The sequence below is a fragment of the Nicotiana attenuata genome, unplaced genomic scaffold (assembly GCF_001879085.1).
Source record: "Nicotiana attenuata strain UT unplaced genomic scaffold, NIATTr2, whole genome shotgun sequence".
NCBI lineage: Eukaryota > Viridiplantae > Streptophyta > Magnoliopsida > Solanales > Solanaceae > Nicotiana > Nicotiana attenuata.
This window is the reverse complement of record NW_017670259.1, coordinates 1,300,764-1,322,825: the sequence shown is the minus strand read 5'-3', so window position 1 is coordinate 1,322,825 and position 22,062 is coordinate 1,300,764. Positions and strand designations below refer to the sequence as shown.

Sequence of the window (22,062 nt, the reverse complement as noted above, 5' to 3'; positions counted from 1 at the left end):
CCGAACTAGTAAACACTCGGCGTACTGAACCAGCGCTGGAAATGCCCGATGAAAGTGGCTCGGGGACTGACCCCACGATTTTGAGGATGCTCGAAGAGCTAAACAAGAGGATCGAGTCCGGGGGAAAGAAAATTAAAGACAATGATAAAAAAGTGGAGACCTATAACTCTCGTGTAGACCAGATACCGGGGGAACCTCCAATTTTGAAAGGTTTAGACGCCAAAAAATTCATGCAAAACCAGTCCCTCAGAGTGCGGCTCCGATGCCCATTCCCAAAAGGTTTCGCATGCCTGACATACCCAAGTACAACGGAACAACCGACCCTAACGAACATATCACTTCATACTCTTGTGGGATCAAAGGAAATGACTTGAATGATGATGAAATCGAGTCAGTGTTGTTGAAAATGTTTGGGGAAACACTCTCAAAAAGAGCTATGATTTGGTATCACAACTTAGCTCCTAACTCTATTGATTCATTTGCTATGTCAGCAGATACCTTCATTAAAGCCCACGCCGGGGCCATAAAGGTGGCCACGAGGAAATCGGATGTCTTCAAAATAAAACAAATGAACGGCGAAATGTTAAGGGAGTTCGTGTCCAGGTTTCAAATGGAAAGAATGGAATTGCCACCGGTCTCCGACGACTGGGCAGTACAGGCCTTTATGTAGGGTTTGAACGAGCGAAGCTCGATTTCTTATCGACAACTAAAGTAGAACTTGATCGAGTATCCAGGAGGCGCCTCGATTATCGGAGTACAACTTTAGCGTGGATGCATCGGTAATTGTGTCGGCTATTGGAAAAATCAAAGACACCAAGTGGCCCAGGCCTATACAAACCGATCCTTCTCAAAAAAACCCAAACTTGATGTGCAAGTATCTTGGCACACATGGTTATCGAACGGAAGATTGTAGGCAGCTGAGGGAAGAAGTGGCTCGATTGTTCAACGAGGGCCACCTTCGAGAATTTCTAAGTGATCGGGCTGAGAATCACTTCAGGGAGAGAGATGCAAGGAAAAATGAGCAAAAAGAACCACAACATGTAATCCACATGATCATTGGCGGAGTTGATGTCCCTCAACGACCGATATTCAAGCGCACCAAAATATCAATCACAGGGGAGAAGCGGACTCGGAGTTATGTGCCCGAGGACGTCCTATCATTCTGTAACGAGAAAGCAGAGGACATATCCCAGCCTCACAATGACGCCCTGGTAATCTTTATTCTTTTAAATAAAAATCAAGTTAAACGTGTTTTAGTGGATCCAGGTAGCTCAGCGAACATAATCAGATCGAGGGGCGTGGAACAACTCGGCCTGCAAGATCAGATTGTACCTGCATCCCGGGTGTTGAATGGTTTCAACATGGCAAGCGAAACAACAAAGGAGAGATTATCTTGCCCGTAAACGTAGCCAGAACCATACAAGACACCAAGTTCCATGTCATCGAAGGTGACGTGAGGTATAACGCACTCCTCGGGAGACCATGGATACACAACATGAGGGCAGTGCCTTCAACTCTTCACCAGATGATGAAATTCCCAACGGAGGAAGGAGTGAAAACAGTCCACGGAGAACAGCATGCCGCAAAAGAGATGTTTGCAATTGAGGAAGTGGTGTCGATACCAGAACCCTTGGCCTCGAAGAAATCGAGCTTCAAAGGTAAGCAGACGGCTAAATAGAAACCATAGTTCCCCGCCTCGATAGAATCGGAACAACAGGTAATTGAAGGCGAAGAGTCCGGTGCCACCAAGTCAACCGCCCGAGAGAAAGGTACTCCTGGGAACGGGATTAACCCCCGAACTCAGGGAAAAACTCATTTAGTTTCTTATTGATAATATGGATTGCTTTTCTTGGTCCCATTTAAATATAACATGAATTACACCAAAAACAGCCACGCATCGGCTGAGCACCGGTTCCAGGTTCAAATCGGTGAAGAAAAAAAAGAGGCCTCAGTCCGAGAAGCTACATACCAACGTCCGGTCAACAGGTGGTTCGAAGAACAAACAGGTAAAACAATGGAATCCTATATTGACGATACGTCTGTTAAGTCCCTGCGCGCAGAGGACCAATTTAAATCATCTGCAGGAAACATTCAAAGTTTTGAGGCAATGCAATACGAGGACTTCCCAGGAAAATGTGCCTTCGGAGTTTGCTCGGGTAAGTTTCCCGGCTTCATGATGTCAAATCGGGATATCAAAATCATCCCCGACAAAATCAACGCTATCGCAGATATCACGATCGTGGATAGCGGGAAAAGATCGTACCTGCTCCTCGAAGTTGTTGGTAAAGGATCTTACTGTCACACCTCTTTTTTCCCACACAACCCTATTATGTGGTTGAGTTAGAAGAGTTTTTCCAATTAAAGTAACGTTTTGAAAAGGGATTATTTATTATTTAGAGTCGCCACTTGGAATTGAGTTTTGGTGTTCCAAGTCACCTTTTATCTTGAATCCCTTATCAAAAGGATGTTTGACTCCGAATTTATGGTCTACGAAAACAGAAGACTGAGTAAGGAATTCTGTTGACCGAGGGGAAGGTGTAAGGCACCCCTCGAGTCCTGTGGTTTTAGCACGATCGCTTCATTGACTAATGTAAGGCTTAAATTAATTTTTGGCTATTCTTGTATTTTGATTATGACTTGTCTATTACCACTTCACTTAGTTTATTATATTTTATTGATTATTTTTACCTAGATGCGGTATGCATGCAAGGTATTTTTGAAGGTAGATGTTAAACCAAGGTACGGAATGTACACATGGTTAAAATAAAATTATTTTAAATTTAAAGGCATCAGATGCGGGAATGCGCACATGACCCTTTTATTAATTAAGCATATCAATCCAAGGTTCGGATATGAACACATGGGCTAATATTTAAAGTGCATCTAAAGCTTTTCTAGACTATTTATAGTATTTCATTCCTAAGCTTGAGATTATTGTGAAGGTCACGATTTACGGAAGAATATCTTTGTGGAAGAAAGGAATTTTAGCCTTTTGGACCAAGTATAACAATTACACAATTTATAGAAAAAATGAGCCCGATTTTGATTTATTAACCTTGGGTCAGTTCTCGTGAAAATCTCCAGGCCCAAACATTATTAGTGTTAGTCTAACCTTTACAGCCCCTTACTTTAGTAACTTACTACCTATTAAATCTAATATCTAATTTAAATTAAATCAAATTTCACTACAAGAAAAAGCCTTATCTGCGACCAGCATTTAGGGACGAGTTAATAATCTCGTCGCTAAAAGTATATGTATTGGGACGGAATTATATTGTGGTCCTTAATGATGTATTTTATTGCGAAGGTACTAAATCTGGTCCCTAAAGAAATTAGTAACTGGTCCTAAATTATAATTGAGGGGTCATGAGCGGGAGAGAATATCGCCAAATATAATACTAAAATATTAAAAAAATTATTATTTTCTAAAAAAATAGGCGCCAAAACTAATATACTAAAATTAAAAATTCTTAAAATTAAAGAAACTCTCTGGTTTCCCAAAACATAACGTATACTCTGCCCTAGTCTCTACAAACACAACGCAGCTCTGCCTCCCTCAATCCATCTCTCAAAATCTGAGTTTTCTCAAAGCAAAGGTTGGAAATTTGTTGGTTCGTGAATCGCAGGTCTACCCTAGTTTTTAACCTCGCTTATTGTGAATCTCAGGTATGCCTCCTCTTCTGAGTTGCTCTTTTTCTTCTCTAAGTTCTTCGTTTCCTTCTTTTCCTTCTTTTCTAATATTAAATTGGTAAAAGGTTTCATAATTTCGTTTCTTTTTCTATAATCAATAAAAAGATTATTGGGTTGGGATTCCTAATTTGATAATTTGATTTCTCTGAACTATATTCATGTTTGTAGTGTATAGTGTGTCTGAAAATTAATATTCAAATGGGGAAAAGGTATATTCATATTTGTTCATGTTTTTAGTTTGGGGGAAGGTATATGGTATGGAGTTGCAATATAAATGCAAAAAGTGATTAGCCTAATGTAGTCATCAGAGACCACGAGCCTTTGGAAAAAGCTTCTTCTATATTATACCCGTATATAAACACAGGTTTGTGATACTTTCAATCATAACAAGAGCATCTACAAAAATATTACTACTACCTTTTCTTTTCTCCGTTGTTAAGTTGAAAAAGTGATAGATATTTGAACAACAAGAATGTCTGGGCTATTTGATTTGTGGTCAAATGAGGTAGCCAAGTTGCGAAACAAGGCAGGTGTAGCTGTAGCTGTAGCTGCAGAACCAATTTTCTCAAGTAGCTCCAAAACTACTTTAGTTTCTCTTCTTTTCTTTTGTTATGGATATGTTTAGGAATTTAAGGAGGAAATTTGACAGTAGTCAACACAACTGAGTGATATTCACACACAATCCATCGTCTGACCTTACTATATTCACTCTAGAAACTGAGATAGAAATCCTGACCTTCACGTCTAAACCTCATCTCATACCCGATAACTAATATCGGACCCAGCCAAAGGTACTCAAACTACCTCCTCAACTCCTCTATCCTAGTGCGGGGAACAAAATGCTCCAAAATGACCTGGAGAACTGAGCCCCAGTAAGAGGAGGTGATTTGCTGGTGCTCAGCTCATAAATCTGCCACAACCACTTGGACGGACCCTACATCTGAAAGGCAGTGAAATCAACTCCATTGGACTCAGCTAGTCCCAAATTGTGCAGCATGACAACGATCCAAGAATCACTGGGCATCCTCTGAAGGTATACCACTAAAGTGATGAAGATGCAACTTCGTAAACTTATCCGTTCCCTTCAACTATAAGCTGAAATCGTCTGCTTATCCTCAGGTACGCAACAATAGTAGGTTGAACTTCCCCAACCGATAACATTGCAGGAGTCGGATAGTACGGGTAGCTGAATTCTTCGCTCTGCCCCCTACCTAGGAAGTAGCTGGTATAGTAGGAAATGCCCCATCTTGATCCAAACTCTCGAACAAGCCAACCATACAGACCAAAACATCATAAACAACTGGTGAAACAAAAAGGCAATAGGGAACTTGAGCTGGTACTTCCGACTCATCATCATAGTCATGAACCTGATCCTCAACAGGAACTACCGGTGGATCCACAGCAACTGCACGAGTAGGAGCTCTAGCTGCGGTGTGTGCTTCGTCCCTACCTCTACCTCGATCCCGACCTCTCACGACCCTAGCCTGGGGTATCAGCGCCTGCTCAGTTGCACCCGATGTTTGTGTTCTCACCATTTGTGAGAGAATAGAAAAGCAATACTTCAGACTTAGGGATAAAAAAACCCACACGACAGAGAATCAAAGAAAGACGAGTCTTCCAAACAACCTTGTAGCCTCTCAAAGATAAATGTAGACGTCTCTATACCGATCTGTAAGACTCAATTAGACTTGTTCATAACTCATGAGACCTAAGCAACCTAATGATCTAATACCAATTAGTCATGATGCCAAATCCCACCAAAGTCGTGACGACGCCTAACACAGCTTGCTAGGCAAGCCAACATTCAATATACAGAAATAAACCTCAATAACAATAAGGAGTAGTCTCAAAAAGCGGAATAAGATAGATAACTGTAGCAATATAGCGATACAACTGAAATATCATCCTAGAATCTAGTGTCAACGAATACATGAGCTCTATAGAATAATTAAGTAAAATAGTCTAGATGATGGTAGAATACTATCTGAAGTACATAAACAATAATAACAAAAGTAAGGGAAGGGACTCTAAGGCCTACGAACGGAACAACATAGCTACCTTGAAATATCCAACAAGTATTAGTACAACTCCCTAGCATTCATCTCTATCAGCTACACCTGATATACACATAAAATGTAGAGTGTAGTATGAGTACAACAGATCCTATGTACTCAGTAAGTAGCAAGCATAACCTCATATTGAAGATAGTGACGAGATTGGCAAGTTCGCTACTCACTTTTAACAGTCAACAATAACCTTAACATCATCATCATCATCATAATAATAATAATAATAATAACAACAAAAACAAAAACAAAAACAATAACAATAACAACAACAACAACAACAACAACAACAACAACAACAACAACAACAACAATAATAATAATAATAATAATAATAATAATAAAGGAAAAATATCTCAAGAATAACGAGTTCAACTTATTCACATTAATAGAAAATAGACATGCTTTAATCAACTCAGTTAAGTCATCAATCTCAAGATATAAATATCAATTAGTATGAGGAAGATTCGTCTCTATGCTAGCACGACAAGTATCAATACCAAAATCAATGAATTTACAGTTAAATCATCAAGTAAGCATAATCTCAACACTGTACGGATGCCTGGCATAAAGCCCCTCGCTCAGCACATACCAAGTGCCTGCACTCACATGGCCCAAAGTAGTATGGGTTATCATTTGATTCCAGAGGGACGGATCCTAGCCCAAGTGCTTATCAGATTAAAGGTCAATGATCATAACTCAGCCTAATGGCCTGGCGTACTCGTCACCTCAATATCAATACCACTTAGCCTAATATGGGGGCCAGGCATACGCGACACCTCAATATCAATTTATTACGGCTCTATATATAACCCAGTTCAGTCATTAATCCACGCAAATCATAATTTGCAATGTCTCATAGAATCATAAATCAATATACCGCATAAATTATATCAATGTGCCACAAATCCACTCAAACCCGTGGTACAAAGTAAGGAAATCAACAACATGTGAGATAACCGGTAAAAAGTATACGAAAATGATAAAATAACAGGCGAATATAATATTATAACGGAAAAGTATGACTACAACCAAGGCAAACAACTCAATATAGCAAAATAGACCTAACATATTTCAAACGGATAAGCACATAGCCTAGACATGACCCTAACAAGTAGAGAAAACACGGTAACACGAAAGCATGATAGCAAAACTAGGCACATAATAGTCTAAGGTCTACCGGGATCATGAATAGCCACAGTGTACGCATATACGCTCGTCACTACGTACATGCGTCACCCACAACACATAGCAAGTATTGTAGTCTATGGAAAAAATACCCTCAAGCCAAATTCCTAGGTAAGATACTTATCTCACAGTACGAGAATCAATACTCTAAAAAGACCTTGCCTCTCGAATCGGTCTCCGGACGGGTCAAATCTAGCCGAAAACAACTCAATAATGTCAAACAATGCTATATAAATCGATTCTAAGTAATAAAGCTTTAATCTTTATCAAATAGCAAAAAATCAACCAAAATGTCAACTCGGGCTCACTTTCCAGAATCCACCAAAAGTCACAAATCCCGACTACCCATTCGAATGCAAGTCCAAATATATAAGTTTTATCCAAATCCAACTCTGAATCGAGGTTTAGATCTCCATTTTTCACTCTCTAAACCTATAGTTAAAATTCCCAATTGGTTATTCAAATCTCATAATCTATGAGTAATAATCCATTGGGAAACAAGATATAATGTTAAAATAAAGTAGAAATCACTTACCCTTTTGTCTTGTGTGAAAATCCCATTAAAAAATCGCCCATCTCCAAGTGTAGGGCTCAAAATATGAAATAATGGGTCTAACTCCCGAAATTAGAACCCTTCAAAGTCTGCCCAGTGATACCTTTCGCGAACGCGGTCCAAACTTTGCATTCGCGAATCACAAACAACCACTGGTACAAAAATACTCTTCGCGAATGTGGTCTGCCACCCGCAAATGTAATGCAATAGTATCCCCAGCCTATGCGAACGCGTCCAAGCCTTCGCCAACGCGAAGGCTCACCCCAGCTGGCTCCCAGCTAGGTATTCCTCTTACGCGAACGAGAGCCTTCTCCCGCGAACGCGAAGACCAACAGCCACCAACACGAAGACCAACGACCACCAACGCTTCGCGAACGCGATACCCTTTAAACGAAAAGGAAGAACAAAAACACTGCTAATAAGCCTTCGCAATCACGAGACCTGCTCTGTGATAGTGATGCATACTAGACACCAGCAGTCGTCAAGAATTCCAACCAAGCTTCGAGTAGTTCGAAACTCAACCGAGCCAATCGGGACCCTATCCAATCATACCAACAAGTCCATAAATACTATCCGGGCCTATCCAAAACCTCCAAATACATGTAAAATGACCACATTTACTAATTGATAACCAAACCATCAATTGAACTTCTCTTAAGTTCATACTTCATAAGCTTCTAACGTTAAGCTAACGCTGATTCCTATCAAACCAACTCGAAATGCCACCATATTTTGTACAGAAGTCCGAAATTATGTAACGAACCTATTTCAACTCCCGAAATAACAATTCGAATCCGATAACATCAAAGTTAACTCCCGGTCAAATTTATGAACTTTCTAAACCTTCAACTTTTCAACTTTCGTGAAATAGAGCCAAATCAACCTAGGAACCTCCAAATCCAAATCCGGACACATGCTACATCCAAAATTGCCACCTATTGGAACCCTCAAAATACCATTCCGAGGTCATTCTCTCAAATGTCAAACCTCAGTCAACTCTTATAACTTAAGCTTCCAACCATGAAATTTAGTGTTTCAAATCACTCCAAAACCTTTCCGAAACCAAACCAACCATCCGCAAGTTGAAAAACTACAAATAAGCATACGAGAAATATCAAATAGGGAAAAAGAGCTCAAATACACAAAACGACCGGCCGAATCGTTACAACTTGGAGCTTTATTTATATCTTAATTAAATTGCTTAATTAACTTGGTCCCTTGTTTGCTCTTGGTTTATGCAATTAACTTTATTATGACTATTTTGAGAAAAATATTTACGTAAAACTATGTGATATGGCAGATGTTTATTGTTTTACGCATAAAACTAATAGCCTGTTTGGCCAAGCTTCTTTTTAGTCAAAAATGCTTTTTTTTTTTTGCCAAAAGCACTTTTGGCCAAAAATTGAGGTGTTTGGCCAAGCTTTTGGAAGGAAAAAAAGTGTTTTTGAGGAGAAGCAGAAGCAGTTTTGGAGAAGCAGAAAAAAGTAGCTTCTCTCCAAAAGCACTTTTTTGAGAAGCACTTTTGAGAAAAATACACTTAGAAGCAGTTTTTTAAAGCTTGGCCAAACACTAATTGCTGCTCAGAAGTGCTTTTCAAACTAATTAGCCAAACACAAACTACTTCACCAAAATTACTTTTGAGAAAAGCGCTTTTGAAAAAAGCACTTACCAAAATAAGCTGATTTTTGCAGCTTGGCCAAACGGGCTATAAAACAAGTTCTTTATTTTATTGTAATATATTAAGTACATTACTTTAGAACATGCAACGAAAAGATGAGTAGAATTAAAAAACGGAAAACTTTTAATTTACGACACATTGAGTTATGATTATTCATCTTCATGAGATTAAGAGTCCGTTTGGCAATGAAATTTTTTTTACTTTTTTTTTTATATTTAAATTTTACAATTCTTATGTCCCACTAAGAGCCCGTCTGGCGATGCAAATTTTTTCATTTTTTTTTTTACTTTTTTCGAAATAAGTGTTTGGTCATAAAATTTTCAATTCTCACTTGAAGATTAATTTTGAAATTTTTCAAAAATTTGTAAAACTCTAAAGAATTGTTTTTAAAAAATTTCACTCAGATCACTCACAAAAATTTAAAAAAAAAAATCAAAATTATATTTATGTCCAAACACAACTCTAATTTTCAAATACCATTTTCAGTTGAATTTTGTTTCATTTTTTTCTAAATTTTACAATTCTTATGTCCAAAAGCCCACTAACATAATCCTTGAATAATATCTTATACTTTCCAACACGCAACGAAAATACGTAAACTGAAAAAAGGGAAAATATTTAATTTATGATACATTGAGTTTTAATTGTTGAACTATCCTTCACCATTACAGGATTATTAGCCTGTTTGGCCAAACTTTTTTTTTTGTCAAAAATGCTTTTGGCCAAAAATTGAGGTGTTTGGCCAAGCTTTTGGAAGGAAAAAAAGTGCTTTTGAGGAGAAGCAGAAACAGTTTTGGAGAAGCAGAAAAAAGTAGCTTCTCTCTAAAAGCACTTTTTTGAGAAGCACTTTTGAGAAAAAGACACTTAGAAGCAGTTTTTTAAAGCTTGGCCAAACACTAATTGCTGCTCAGAAGTGCTTTTCAAACTAATTAGCCAAACACAAACTGCTTCTCACCAAAAATACTTTTGAAAAAAGCACTTCTCAAAATAAACTGATTTTTGTAGCTTGGCCAAACAGGCTATACATCACTGTTGTAGAATATCACACTTGCCAAGCTTCGCTAGTTGCTGTATCAAGTTCGAAAGGAAATAACACAATATATTTTATATGGTTCCATCGTAACTGAAATGTATCACGACATGTGAAAAATACAAAAAAATTACGTAATAGAATTAGAAAGGTCAATATGGAAAAGTGACACCTTGATTTGTTGTGGTTAAGTTCTTAAAATAAATGCAGTGATAAATGGAAGAAGTTTGATTAATCTGCAGATTTTAACATTTGAGCCTAGATTTGTAGATAAAATCTAAGGAAATTACTTATAGAGAAATTAAATAAGTTGTTTGCCATTTATAGATCCACAGGAAATAGAGGGAACACCAAAATTTGAAAATTTGACCTAAATTTTCACACCAATTTTTTTAATCGAAAACATCTCCCCGCGTCCATTGGGCAATAGTCCACTTCCTCTCTCCCTATTTAAAATCGCCAATCGTCTCTTCTCTTTTCTCACGCCCTCTTTCATTCTCACTCTACTTCATTGGTTTTATTTCCCCCTAAACTTTACCTTATATTTGCTGTCCTCAACCACTCCGATGGCGCACGATAGCGACCTCCCATGCGACGGCGATGGCGTCTGTATGGTGTGCAAAACGAAGCCATCGGAGAATGAATCCCTCCTCTGTAAGACTTGTGCCACTCCCTGGCACGTCACCTGCCTCTCTGCTCCTCCCAATTCCATGGCCGACGCCGTCAACTGGGAGTGTCCTGATTGCTCCTTGCCTCCCGATGTCCCCCGGGTCGCCGTTAAACAGAATGCTGCTGCGGCTTCCTCGTCGTCTGGCAGCGATTTGATCGCCGCCATTCGGTCCATAGAATCCGACTCGTCGCTCACCGAACAAGAGAAGGCCAAGCAACGACAAGAGCTCTTGAGCGGAAGCGCTAAAGCCAGTAATCTGGAAGTTGTCAATACAGACAACGATGTTCTCAACATTCTCGATGGAAGTTTGAACTGCTCTATGTGCATGCAACTGCCGGAGAGACCTGTCACGGTATATCGCTTTTTCAATGTTTTTTGTCCTTTCCTTGCTTTATCCCCTTTTTCCTTTTTCAATTTTACGTTTTAGTTTCATTCTCCTCATTTTTGTATTAAAGATATACTAGTCCTGATTTGCCATTATCGCAAGGTGCCTCACATAGATGCTTAGCCTGAAATATTTCAATTTCACTCCCGAGATGACTTCCTTCTAGGTTCACATCTGTAACTTGGAACACAGAGAACCTTATGTTTTGGACTCATAAAGTTTTATGCTTAATCAGAAGAACAGGAAGAGACCTTGTTTTTTTAATTTATAAATGTTACTCAAAACCTTATGCTTAATTTCAATTACTGAAATGTCCTTGCTTTATGCCTCCTAGATATAAGTTACTTGTATTGTTGTGTTCGATCCTGAGAAGAGTTCATATGTGAAGTTTCTTTGTTGAATGGAGGTGAGTTCAAGGGCTTCTTTGATTGCGAAATGCACACACTTCTTTTGTTGTCATTAAGTTTCCTCCCTCTGTGCTGTTAGAGAGGACAATTCTCGAATAGGAAATTGTGGGAAAATGGACAGTGAGATAAGTTGCATGCCAATGAACATATCTAAATTGACATCAATAAATAGCTTTGCGTAAATATTCATAGATGCCCATGACTAAGGGATTAGCCCTTCCCTGTATATTCCTGTTCCAGTAATCATTGTTACTATAAATGGTGTATGTGGTATCTCATGCTTTATTTTTTAGTTTTCTTTTTAATCATTTTGTTTCTATGATGTTTGAGTACTAAAATATTGGTAGGTTTGTATGAGATGCATGATTTGGACCACTCAAGCCCAATAGAATGGGCATTAGGAATATTTTACCTACTTGGTTGATCACTTGATTACAAGTGATCTTTGATCCTTTGTTGGATAAATGCTCATTTCCTTTTGAAGGAATAGTTATTTAATTTGGAGGCTTCACACAGCTCCATCTTACTACTATTATCTTTTCCATGTCAGACTCCTTGTGGTCATAACTTTTGCTTGAAGTGTTTCCAAAAGTGGATTGGGCAGCGGAAGAGCACATGTGCTAATTGTCGCACCCCTATTCCGCCGAAAATGGCAAGCCAACCTCGAATTAATTCTGCTCTGGTTATTGCCATAAGAATGGCAAGAACACTACGATCTGGTGCTTCTGGGGGGACCTCAAAAGTTGCACATTTCATTCACAACCAAAATAGACCCGACAAAGCTTTCACCACTGAGCGTGCAAAAAAGTCTGGAAAGGCTAATGCTTGCAGTGGGAAGATTTTTGTCACAATCCCTGGTGACCATTTTGGACCAATTTCAGCCGAGAATGATCCAGAGCGCAACCTGGGCGTCTTAGTTGGTGAGACTTGGGAGGATCGTTTTGAGTGTCGGCAATGGGGGGCTCATTTCCCTCATGTGGCTGGAATTGCTGGCCAGTCAGATTATGGGGCCCAGTCTGTTGCACTTTCTGGCGGATATGAAGATGATGAGGACCATGGTGAATGGTTTCTTTATACTGGAAGGTAAAGTTTTGTCTGTGTTGCTTGTCTTTATCTTTTGTTTGATGCATGTACCTTCTGTTGTTTCCCTTAGCTCACCTTGCATGCAACTCGTTTTCTCAAACTTACTCTATGCATGATGTTCCACTTATGATGCATTTGCTGTGTTGAATTTCTGTTCTCCGTTGTTTCTTGTATTTTGAGCACCATGCTCGTGTAAAGTATCTATCAGTTGTGGTTAAGCTGGATTCTTCCTTTTGATTTCTGAAAACTTTTTATGAGTGTTATCAATTTGACTTTTGTTTACTACAAAGTAAGTCCAGGTTAATGCTTGGTTTTGCATTTGTTTATTTATTTATACTGATAACTTTTGGTGCTGCTGGTTTCTGCTGAGTATTTGACTTTTGTTTACTAAAAAGTTGAGTCCAGATTAATGCTTGGTTTTGCATTTGTTTATTTATTTACACTGATAACTTTTGGTGCTGCTGGTTTCTGCTGAGTATTTGACTTTTGTTTACTAGAAAGTGAGTCCAGATTAATGCTTGGTTTTGCATTTGTTTATTTATTTACACTGATAACTTTTGGTGCTGCTGGTTTCTGCTGAGGTACCCTTCTAAGTAGTTTTATGTTGATTTGTTTGGCTAGTGGTGGAAGAGACTTGAGTGGTAACAAGCGAACAAACAAGTTACAATCATTTGACCAGAAATTTGATAAGCTTAATGAAGCTTTACGTGTCAGCTGTCTCAAGGGTTATCCTGTCCGAGTTGTGAGGTCAGTTGGTGCATTTAACATTTTGATTAAAAATGTAGATAACTGAAACGATTCTTGCTATCCCTTCTTTTGACTGGAAATTGGCTGATTTATTGTTGTGTTAGGCGCTCTTGGATTGGCCAATAAAGTATATGTAGTTGGCTTATTTATCTTCCACAGTGTGATGTTATGTATCATAGAGATGTTAAGTTTCATGTCAGAGCAACCAAGTTTGCATGATAGCTGATGTACTTGTGATTGTTCTTGACATTCTGTGCAATTGCTGTTGTTTTCTTTAAATATTTAAAGTACCAAGTAGGGTAATTGTTATGCGATCTATGTTGCGATCAGGATGCCGACTTTCTGCTATTGAAATGTCTTGACCTTTGTCAACAAAATAATTTCTATCAGCATCCACTAGTTGAGTTAGTAATAGTCTATTTCGTGGGATTTGCCGATATTTACATCAAGTCTCAGATCTTTTTCATTGATGTTGGGGGTGCATTTCTAATGCACAAATTTTATCCTTTTCTCATATATATATATATATATATATATATATATATATATATATATAGGTCCCATAAGGAGAAGCGTTCTTCTTATGCACCAGAGAAGGGAGTACGATACGACGGGGTTTACAGGATTGAAAAATGCTGGCGGAAAGCTGGAAAACAAGTTTGAAACTCTTGCCCAAATCTTTATGCATCTGTATCTCCGATTCTCCATCTATGTCAATCATTTACGTGTCTTTGACATTTGTGCAGGGATTCAAAGTGTGTCGATATCTTTTTGTGCGCTGTGATAATGAACCTGCCCCATGGACCAGGTCTTTTATTTGTGCATTTTTACTTATTTGCAAATGTCTATCCTCTTCTTTTTGGGATTTTCTTTTATTTAATTAACCTTGTTATATTGGCAGTGATGAGCATGGGGACCGTCCTAGGGCCTTGCCTTCCGTAAAAGAGCTAAATGGTGCTACAGATATAACTGAAAGAAAGGGATCTCCGGCTTGGGATTATGATGTGAGAAGCTAGACAATTGTAGCATGATATTTGGAATCTGCAGTAGTTTTTCTGTGTGGTAATTTAGAACATTAAAGGATGCTGATTGTCAGATTGTGATTAATTTTGCCAATTTAATTGGGGTATTTACATTCTTTCTGTAAATGCAGTGACATTTTTTAATAAACGTTGTTGTATGTGAAGCATACATTATAATAATGTTGGCACTCTTTGTAATATATGGTTTCTGTTCTACAGGAGGAGAAGAGTTGTTGGATATGGAAAAAAGCTCCTCCTAATAGTCGAAAACCTATTCAATGTCAAAATGATGATGATGGAACAAAAGTGAGGAAAGTTAGATCAAAGAAAAATACAGTGTCTGTGAAGCAAAGGCTTTTGAAAGGTATACTTCTCATTCAATGCTAGTCGTTATATCTTTTGCCTTCTAATCTGATTTAACTAGGCCGTATGTGGTATTTTCTGATTTTAGGTTTCCTTTTGATTGTTAACGATTGCATAATGTCTTCAATTTAATTCTCAATAAATATGAAATGATGTGATGGTGCAGAGTTTAGCTGTCTTATATGCCGGGAAGTGATGAATCTCCCACTTACCACTCCATGTGCTCATAACTTTTGCAAGGCATGTTTGGAAAGTGCCTTTGCAGGACAGTCTTTTACAAGACAGAGGGGTGAAGGCAGACGAACATTACGAGTGCAGAAAAATATAATGAAATGCCCATCATGCCCGACTGATATATCTGATTTCCTCCAGAACCCCCAGGTACCTAATTCACAATTTACCTGACAACTTTGTGGTGCTCCAAAATTTGATCATTACTAATTACTATCTCAGTAGTTGATATATTAATGTCATAAGCAAAACTTAATCATTCCATTGTATTTGTTGAAACAAGGGACTTTTGTACTTCTGAGTATAAGTTTTAGTCTTACACTGAAGGTTGTTTTGTTGGCAGATTAATAGAGAGTTGATGAATGTAATAGAATCATTGCAGCGCCAAATTGAGGAAGAAAATGCAGGATTGAATGAAGATGTTGATGGTGGCTCAGATGGAAAAGATGAGGTTCCAACTGAAGAAGCTGCTGAAACTGATAAATGTGTGGAGGATGATAAAGAAGGTGCGAAGCCTATCACTGAGACTGAAACCAAGCAGACAAACAAGAGGAAGAGGTCCGGTGATATTGATGATGTATCACCTAAAAAATCCCTTGACAAACCCGATGTGGTGCATAATCTTGGGGAAGTTGATTCTGCCATACCTGAACTTTTAGTTTAGGGTTTGATGGAGCAAACATGTCTTCGAAGCAGAAGAAAAGTGGTGGCAGCTGGCATGCGCACTAGGATTGGAAGGTGGTTTCATTGAGTGATGATTCTGAACAAGTTGGCTGACATGTTACTTGTGGATAATTTATGGTTTATTTTTGGTTGGACCCATAACAACTCCTTGGTGCATTTGTCATATTTCAATTCCATTACCCCTAGCCCTTGCATGGCAAGCTTTTTATTTGGTGTTTTAGTGTTGAAATTATGAACTGCAACCATAAATGTTGGAGATTATGCATCTTTTGCGTTCTGGCTTTCTGTTATTCATTTATTGTCAAGGTACAGTAATAAGCTATGCATTCATGCCCTTGTTAATGGTAGGTAGAGTCTTCCTACTAGTTTGAGAGCATAAATTAAATCTTTTTGACAAATGTATTCAGCAAGGTGTAGCTGGAACCAAGCAAGGCTGTTGAAATAATGGTTCATAACTATTTCAAGAGAGGGTAGTAGCTTGAAGCCTATACTATATCAGCACTGAATAACGTAGGTGAAAATGTATGGACTAGAATTTCTCTACTCTTAAATACTGGAGATTCCTTTTGCAACTCTCCTACAATTAAAGTAGTTGTTTCAACTGCATGGGTCAGAAAAGGAAGTGTAAAGCATGTAGCGTTTAATAGTAGAGCCCCAAATATTACCAGCCCTAGAAGAAGTGAAAGATGACACCACCTTCTAAGTTCTACGATTTTATGATATTTCTTACTCTGTTACTCTTCTATTATTATTGCATTTGGTGGATTACTCTTTGTTGTATTTTCTATGTTAAACAATTAACTCTTAAGTAACCAGGTATTTTCAATGATCAAATTTATTCTTTTATGTACTTTTTTTATTTTCCTCTAAGTTGATGCTTGCTAGTTTTGGACAGAGATTTTGTCAACCTGTCAGGTGAGCCTAGAATGTAGTTTTGAGTACTTTAATTAAGAATATTATAGTCTATGTTTCTATATACTAGTCAATATTCAAGCCGAATAAGTTAGAAAGGAGAAAAGCCGAACTATGATGAATTTAATTACGTATGATATTGGTATAACATTTTAAGGAATCCAATACCGAAAATACCCGATCGAAATGTCTAAATATCATACCATACTAACGGAAGAACACCCTTACTAAGTTCTAATCCCAATAACAATGTCCTGTTCTGAAGATAACAAAAAAGCAAAGTCATATAATTAAGCTCATTACTAAACCATATTTAAGATGTAATTAGCTACCTTCCATCAATATAAGTCCTGTTGGATTCTCGAGGGCATACTGAACCAATCTCTGGCGAGCTGTTCTATGGTCCACAAAAGACCCAGTAACCACAGAGCTTGGGGAGTACGTTTAATTTGGGTTGCACAGATGCAAATAAGATATAAGGACGGGGAAATCCACGAGCTCCGGTTGCATAAAAATAAATCAAGATTTCTCTAGATCAAGCTGCTCAAAATGGAAGCAAGGGTGTAGAAAATGCAGTGACCAATAATGCAGCGGCTGTTATCAACCCTGATATGTATTAAAAAAACTACCTGCAAATTTGAGAAATTCATTAATATGCATGTCATAATCAGACAGTTTAAACTACGAAAGACAGTTTATCAATCAATGCAGTCTGTCTTTTGGTAGATCTGGATTTGCACATAGTAATAAATCACGACCGAGGATAGAAGAAAAGCTTCGGTAAAATATTTTTCTCGATCTGTTGGATGTGCACAAATTCGAAATTTCTCATTGCAGGCACAGCTGTATACAGGTTACGTAATATGAATATACCTTTCTAGGGAAAAAAAAAATACTTCCTTGCTTAGGAAGACAAAACAGACAGCTTTCAGTAAAAGTTTTAGAAGAGACGAACAGAAACTTAGAGAAACCTTTTGCAGTGATACGAATCCTAATCCAAGCTCTCAAAGTTGTAGCTAATTGGAAGAGATCTCTCGGGCAGTATTAGCCTTCTTCTAGAAATGCTTGCATTTTACTAGCGCATATGAAGGAGGAGAGCATTTGTATTTGACCGTGGCCGCACTCATTCATGCTAAAACAGAGGGAAATTCAGTTGTAGATGTAATTCTAACAGGTTCAACTAAACCCATAATTTTTGTCACCGTTCATAAATTTATTCGTTCAAATTTATTAAAATTGTAACAACCATATGAACCCATAACTTTAAAAATATAACGGGTTCAATATTAAGAATCTTAAAGGCTGAACCCATAAAGTTTAAATCTTATATCCGCCTCTGCCCTTACCGGTTGTTTATACCATGTTTAGTTAAGTTAACCATAAGACAAACTAAGGTCAACTAGCAGAAGCGTATCCAGGATTTTAAAAACATGGCTGCATTATTATCTTTAAGATAGATGTTTGGTTCCATTATAAGATAGATGTTTGGTTCCATTATAATGTAAAATTTTATGGAAGTTGACGAGCAAACTATATTAATACTATATTCGCAAAAAATATCATTCACTTCACAATTTTCTTCGACGAATTTTCATACCTTGAAAACGGTCAATAATAGCATCATTACTTATATCATTAAATATCTCATGCTCCATATAGTAAACTAAAAAATCATTCAATTTTTTTAAAGGCAACGCTTGATTGAGCTGGGAGTTTTGCTGTTTGAATGCATTGAGAGCCTCAGAGCCGAGTCACAAGTACTTTGTTTTAGGGATTTAAAGTTTTTGTTTTCAAAAGAATGATTAAGAGAAGAAAAATAAAAAAGATGTGGGCAAAAAAGAATTTAAAAAAAGAAGTAAAAATACGTGTTTGTTTGTTAAATTGGAAAGAAGGAAAGGTCCTAGAGATCTGTTGTTAATTAAAAACGGCATGGGAATTAAAAATTTATTTATTTATTAATTATACAATGAATTAATTAAAAAAATTCTATAGGGATCGAACCCTTGACTTGGGGGACAAAAAGGAAACAAAAGGGGCACTTTGTCACCCACGCACCAAATCAGTCACCCGAGCATGGGTGGCTGTGAATAACTAATTTTTGACCACACCCGAGTACTACATTATTAGTGTAAATATTTCTTTTAGGTATAATTTTGATGTTTTAAACTTTTATCTTTCTCTTAATAGGTTTCATTAAAGAAAATTAAAAACTACAAAAAAGATATTCACCTTCTTAGAGTATAACTTTTGTTCCTATTTTTAAACAGAAGAAAATGTATAAAAAATTATATATTTGGTTTCTTCTAATTTTAAATTTAACCTTATAGTATTTTTCTTAGTATAATTTAAACTATAGTGTAAATGTTTAGTTTTCTTATGTGTATAATATCTACGTCTAAAAGTAGCTGACTAATATTTTTAGCTATGCATTTTACTTTCATTTTTTCTTCAGTTAAACAAAAAATAAAGTAAAAGCCATTTAAAAAAAAGCAACTAACAAAAAGAAAAGAAAAAGTAACAAAATAACCAAAACAAAAAATTTCTCTTAATCTTGGTTTCTTCTTATATATTCACGTCCCTTCCCCTCAAGCCCTCACGTCTCACTCATATTGCGCGCGCACACACGATCATCTGCACACACACAAATTATACATACATAATGCAGAACCCTCTAACCCTCACTTCCCACTCCCTCCAGTCATCTCATCATTAACCCACACATTTATATATAATACACACACATTCACATAAAAAGGGGAGTCCAATATATTTTGAAAAGGAGATACTTTGAACAGAAAAGAAGAGGGGAAAAAGAAAGCAAAAAATCCTAAAGCTTGAGGTCTAAAAGCTGCGCCGTTGTAGAAATAGAGCAGCAGCTGCACTGTTTTTCTTCTTTAGCCCTAAAACTCTACTTTCGTCCCTTTTATCCACTGCGACTCATCTTCTTTTTGCTTTGAAAATCAGCCGCTAGCCGCTGTATAAATCCAGCAAACTTAGGGGTTCGTGTTTGGATTTCTCGTTAAACACGAAATACCATTCAAGTCCTCGTTGCGAGCGAAGCTTCCGGTCCGACTTTGTTTCAGATCTAAAGAAATTGTTGGAAAAGTTTTTATCTTTAAGGTTCATTCTAATCTTTGTGCTTTAAATCTTTATCATTTTTTTTGTTGTATTTACGTGAATGAATCCACACTATCTTTCATGAATGTTGTTCTGTTATTCAAATACATGTTCATGTGGTTTGTAAGTTATATTTTAAGTTTTATCATTTTTCTGAATAGTTTCATGTCATCCTTAGTAATTAAAATTGGAAGCTTCAAAATGAAGTTCACTGATTGGATTAATGAGACTTAGAAATAAGTGATTTTTTTTTCTTTCTTTCGTTCTTTTTCTTTCTTTTTTGTATAGCTTGATTCATTTGTGCGTTACATATTTATTGCGGCCATGTTTAAATTTTTGTGTTAATCTATTAGGTGTATTCTTGTTACGACGTTATGAGTGGTTTTGTGCTTTAGAACTTACAAGATTCATGAAGTTTGGTTTTATTTGTATTACTCCTTATGTTTTATATATTTGTCATCTTAAATTTTATAATGTTAAATCTAGCTTAAGGGCAAAAAGAGTTTGGGGCTTGACATTAAAGAGGATCAAAATTTTAAATTAGTTAAATAATTCAGTAACCTCAATCCCATACCCTCTAGTAATTGTGACTGCCCCCTATGAATTGCCGGAATCTTTGAATAATTGTAATATACATGCTTCACTATTTATTAGTTAAAACCTACTTCATTTCCACAAACAAATTCCATAATATTTGAGCCTCACAAGAATCCCAAGCTTAGGGAGTGGAATACTTTAAAAATGCTAGAAAAGCTTTAGATATATTTAAAATATTAGCCCATGTGTTCATACCCGAACCTTGGATTGATATGCTTAAATAATAAAAGGATCATGTGCGCATTCCCGCGTCTTGATACCTTTAAATTTAAAATAATTATGTTTTAACCATGTGTACATTCACGTACCTTAGTTTAACATCCAACTTCAAAGAATAATACCTTGTGTGCGTACCGCATCTTGGTGAATACAATTAATAAAATACGATAATAAATTAAGCGGCAATAGGCAAGCCATAACTAATAAAATATAAGAATAGCCAAAAATTGATTTAAGCCTTACATCAGTCAATAAAAGCGACCGTGCTAGAACCACGGGACTCGAGGGCTGCCTCACACCTTCCCCTTGGTCAATAAAATTCCTTACTCAATCTTTAGTTTTCGTAGACCATAAATAAGGAGTCAAATCTTCCATTTGATGAGGGATGCAAATAAAAAGGTGACTTGGAACACCAAAACTCAATTCCAAGTGGCGACTCCTAGTAATAAATAATCCCTTTTCAAAACGTCACTTTAAAATTGGAAAAACTTTTCTAATTCAACCTCGAAATCGGGTTGTGTGGAAACAAGAGGAGTGACAGCTCTGGCGACGCTGCTGGGGATAATCAATTAGAATTTGAGCTTTTTACATTGCTTCTTATTTGGCTTTTATCATGTTTTGGATATTATTGTGTTTGAGAGCGTAATATGCTATTTGTCGCTTATTTACCGCTTTAATATTTATTTGAACTGTGATATAAATTGTATCCTCTCTCGTACCCCTCTGAGTCATCTAATAGGTAGTTATATTGTGTTTGCCTACCAGCATCACAAACTTTCTGTCTTGAGATAAAGCCAATTAGCCTACCAACTTCTGTTGAAGGATTTAGTCACACATATTTAGGCGGGAGAGCCCTTTGTTAGCCAGTGATGTTCTACTACTGGCGACGCTTGACGCTCCTCGTCTCGGGTTGTCCGTCCGGGTAAGCCAGGTCTAGACCATCTTCTTTAGGATTTAAAAAGCTTAGAAGAACAAGCCACAAGAAACGGACATCCCTAGTAGGCTACGCTTTATTTGCATCATCTGCATTGGACTTAGCGGGACTCGGCACATGGGCTAGGCCTGTCTAGGACAGGTACCAATTTTTCAAACCAACATGTTCATTTTTCTGCGCTATATATAACATTATTTGGCAGACTTCGCTCAAATGTCGACTGGCTTTAGGATAGATGAATAGAGGAGAGAGAAAGAGAGATTTTCCTCTAAGTTTTCATCAAATACATGTTTTTTTAAATAAAATTTTGAAGTGTTCTGGTATGTAAAATCATAATTTTTAATATAGTTTTTTTTTAATTTATTTTAACTGAACTACGCGGGTCTGATTCTCAGCGAATATGAGATAAGTAGGCAAACGTCATCGGTTCCGGCCCTCAATTTTCAAAAATTCAAAAATTATATCCCTTTAATTCCTTCTTTAGAA

The 22,062-nt window shown here is 37.2% G+C and overlaps 1 protein-coding gene across 1 annotated transcript; it reads left to right on the top strand.

Moving 5' to 3' along the window:
• The first annotated feature begins 10,672 nt into the window (after positions 1 to 10,672).
• LOC109236831 (E3 ubiquitin-protein ligase ORTHRUS 2-like) lies at positions 10,673 to 16,106 on the top strand. The gene is made up of 9 exons (XM_019403064.1): positions 10,673 to 11,227; positions 12,218 to 12,750; positions 13,372 to 13,497; positions 14,055 to 14,154; positions 14,244 to 14,305; positions 14,399 to 14,501; positions 14,739 to 14,883; positions 15,049 to 15,263; positions 15,457 to 16,106. Exons 1-9 carry the CDS (start codon positions 10,772 to 10,774, stop codon positions 15,775 to 15,777), a joined length of 2,061 nt encoding a protein of 686 aa, XP_019258609.1. The 5' UTR covers positions 10,673 to 10,771; the 3' UTR covers positions 15,778 to 16,106.
• Positions 16,107 to 22,062: the final 5,956 nt, after the last annotated feature.

Bases quoted from the DNA above. Each gene is read 5' to 3' on its own strand.
- LOC109236831 (XM_019403064.1), top strand. From the start codon at position 10,772: ATGGCGCACGATAGCGACCTCCCATGCGACGGCGATGGCGTCTGTATG. The intron at 11,228-12,217 runs GTATATCGCTTT...TTTCCATGTCAG, and splicing joins TGCCGGAGAGACCTGTCACG to ACTCCTTGTGGTCATAACTT. The intron at 14,502-14,738 runs GTGAGAAGCTAG...TCTGTTCTACAG, and splicing joins CTCCGGCTTGGGATTATGAT to GAGGAGAAGAGTTGTTGGAT.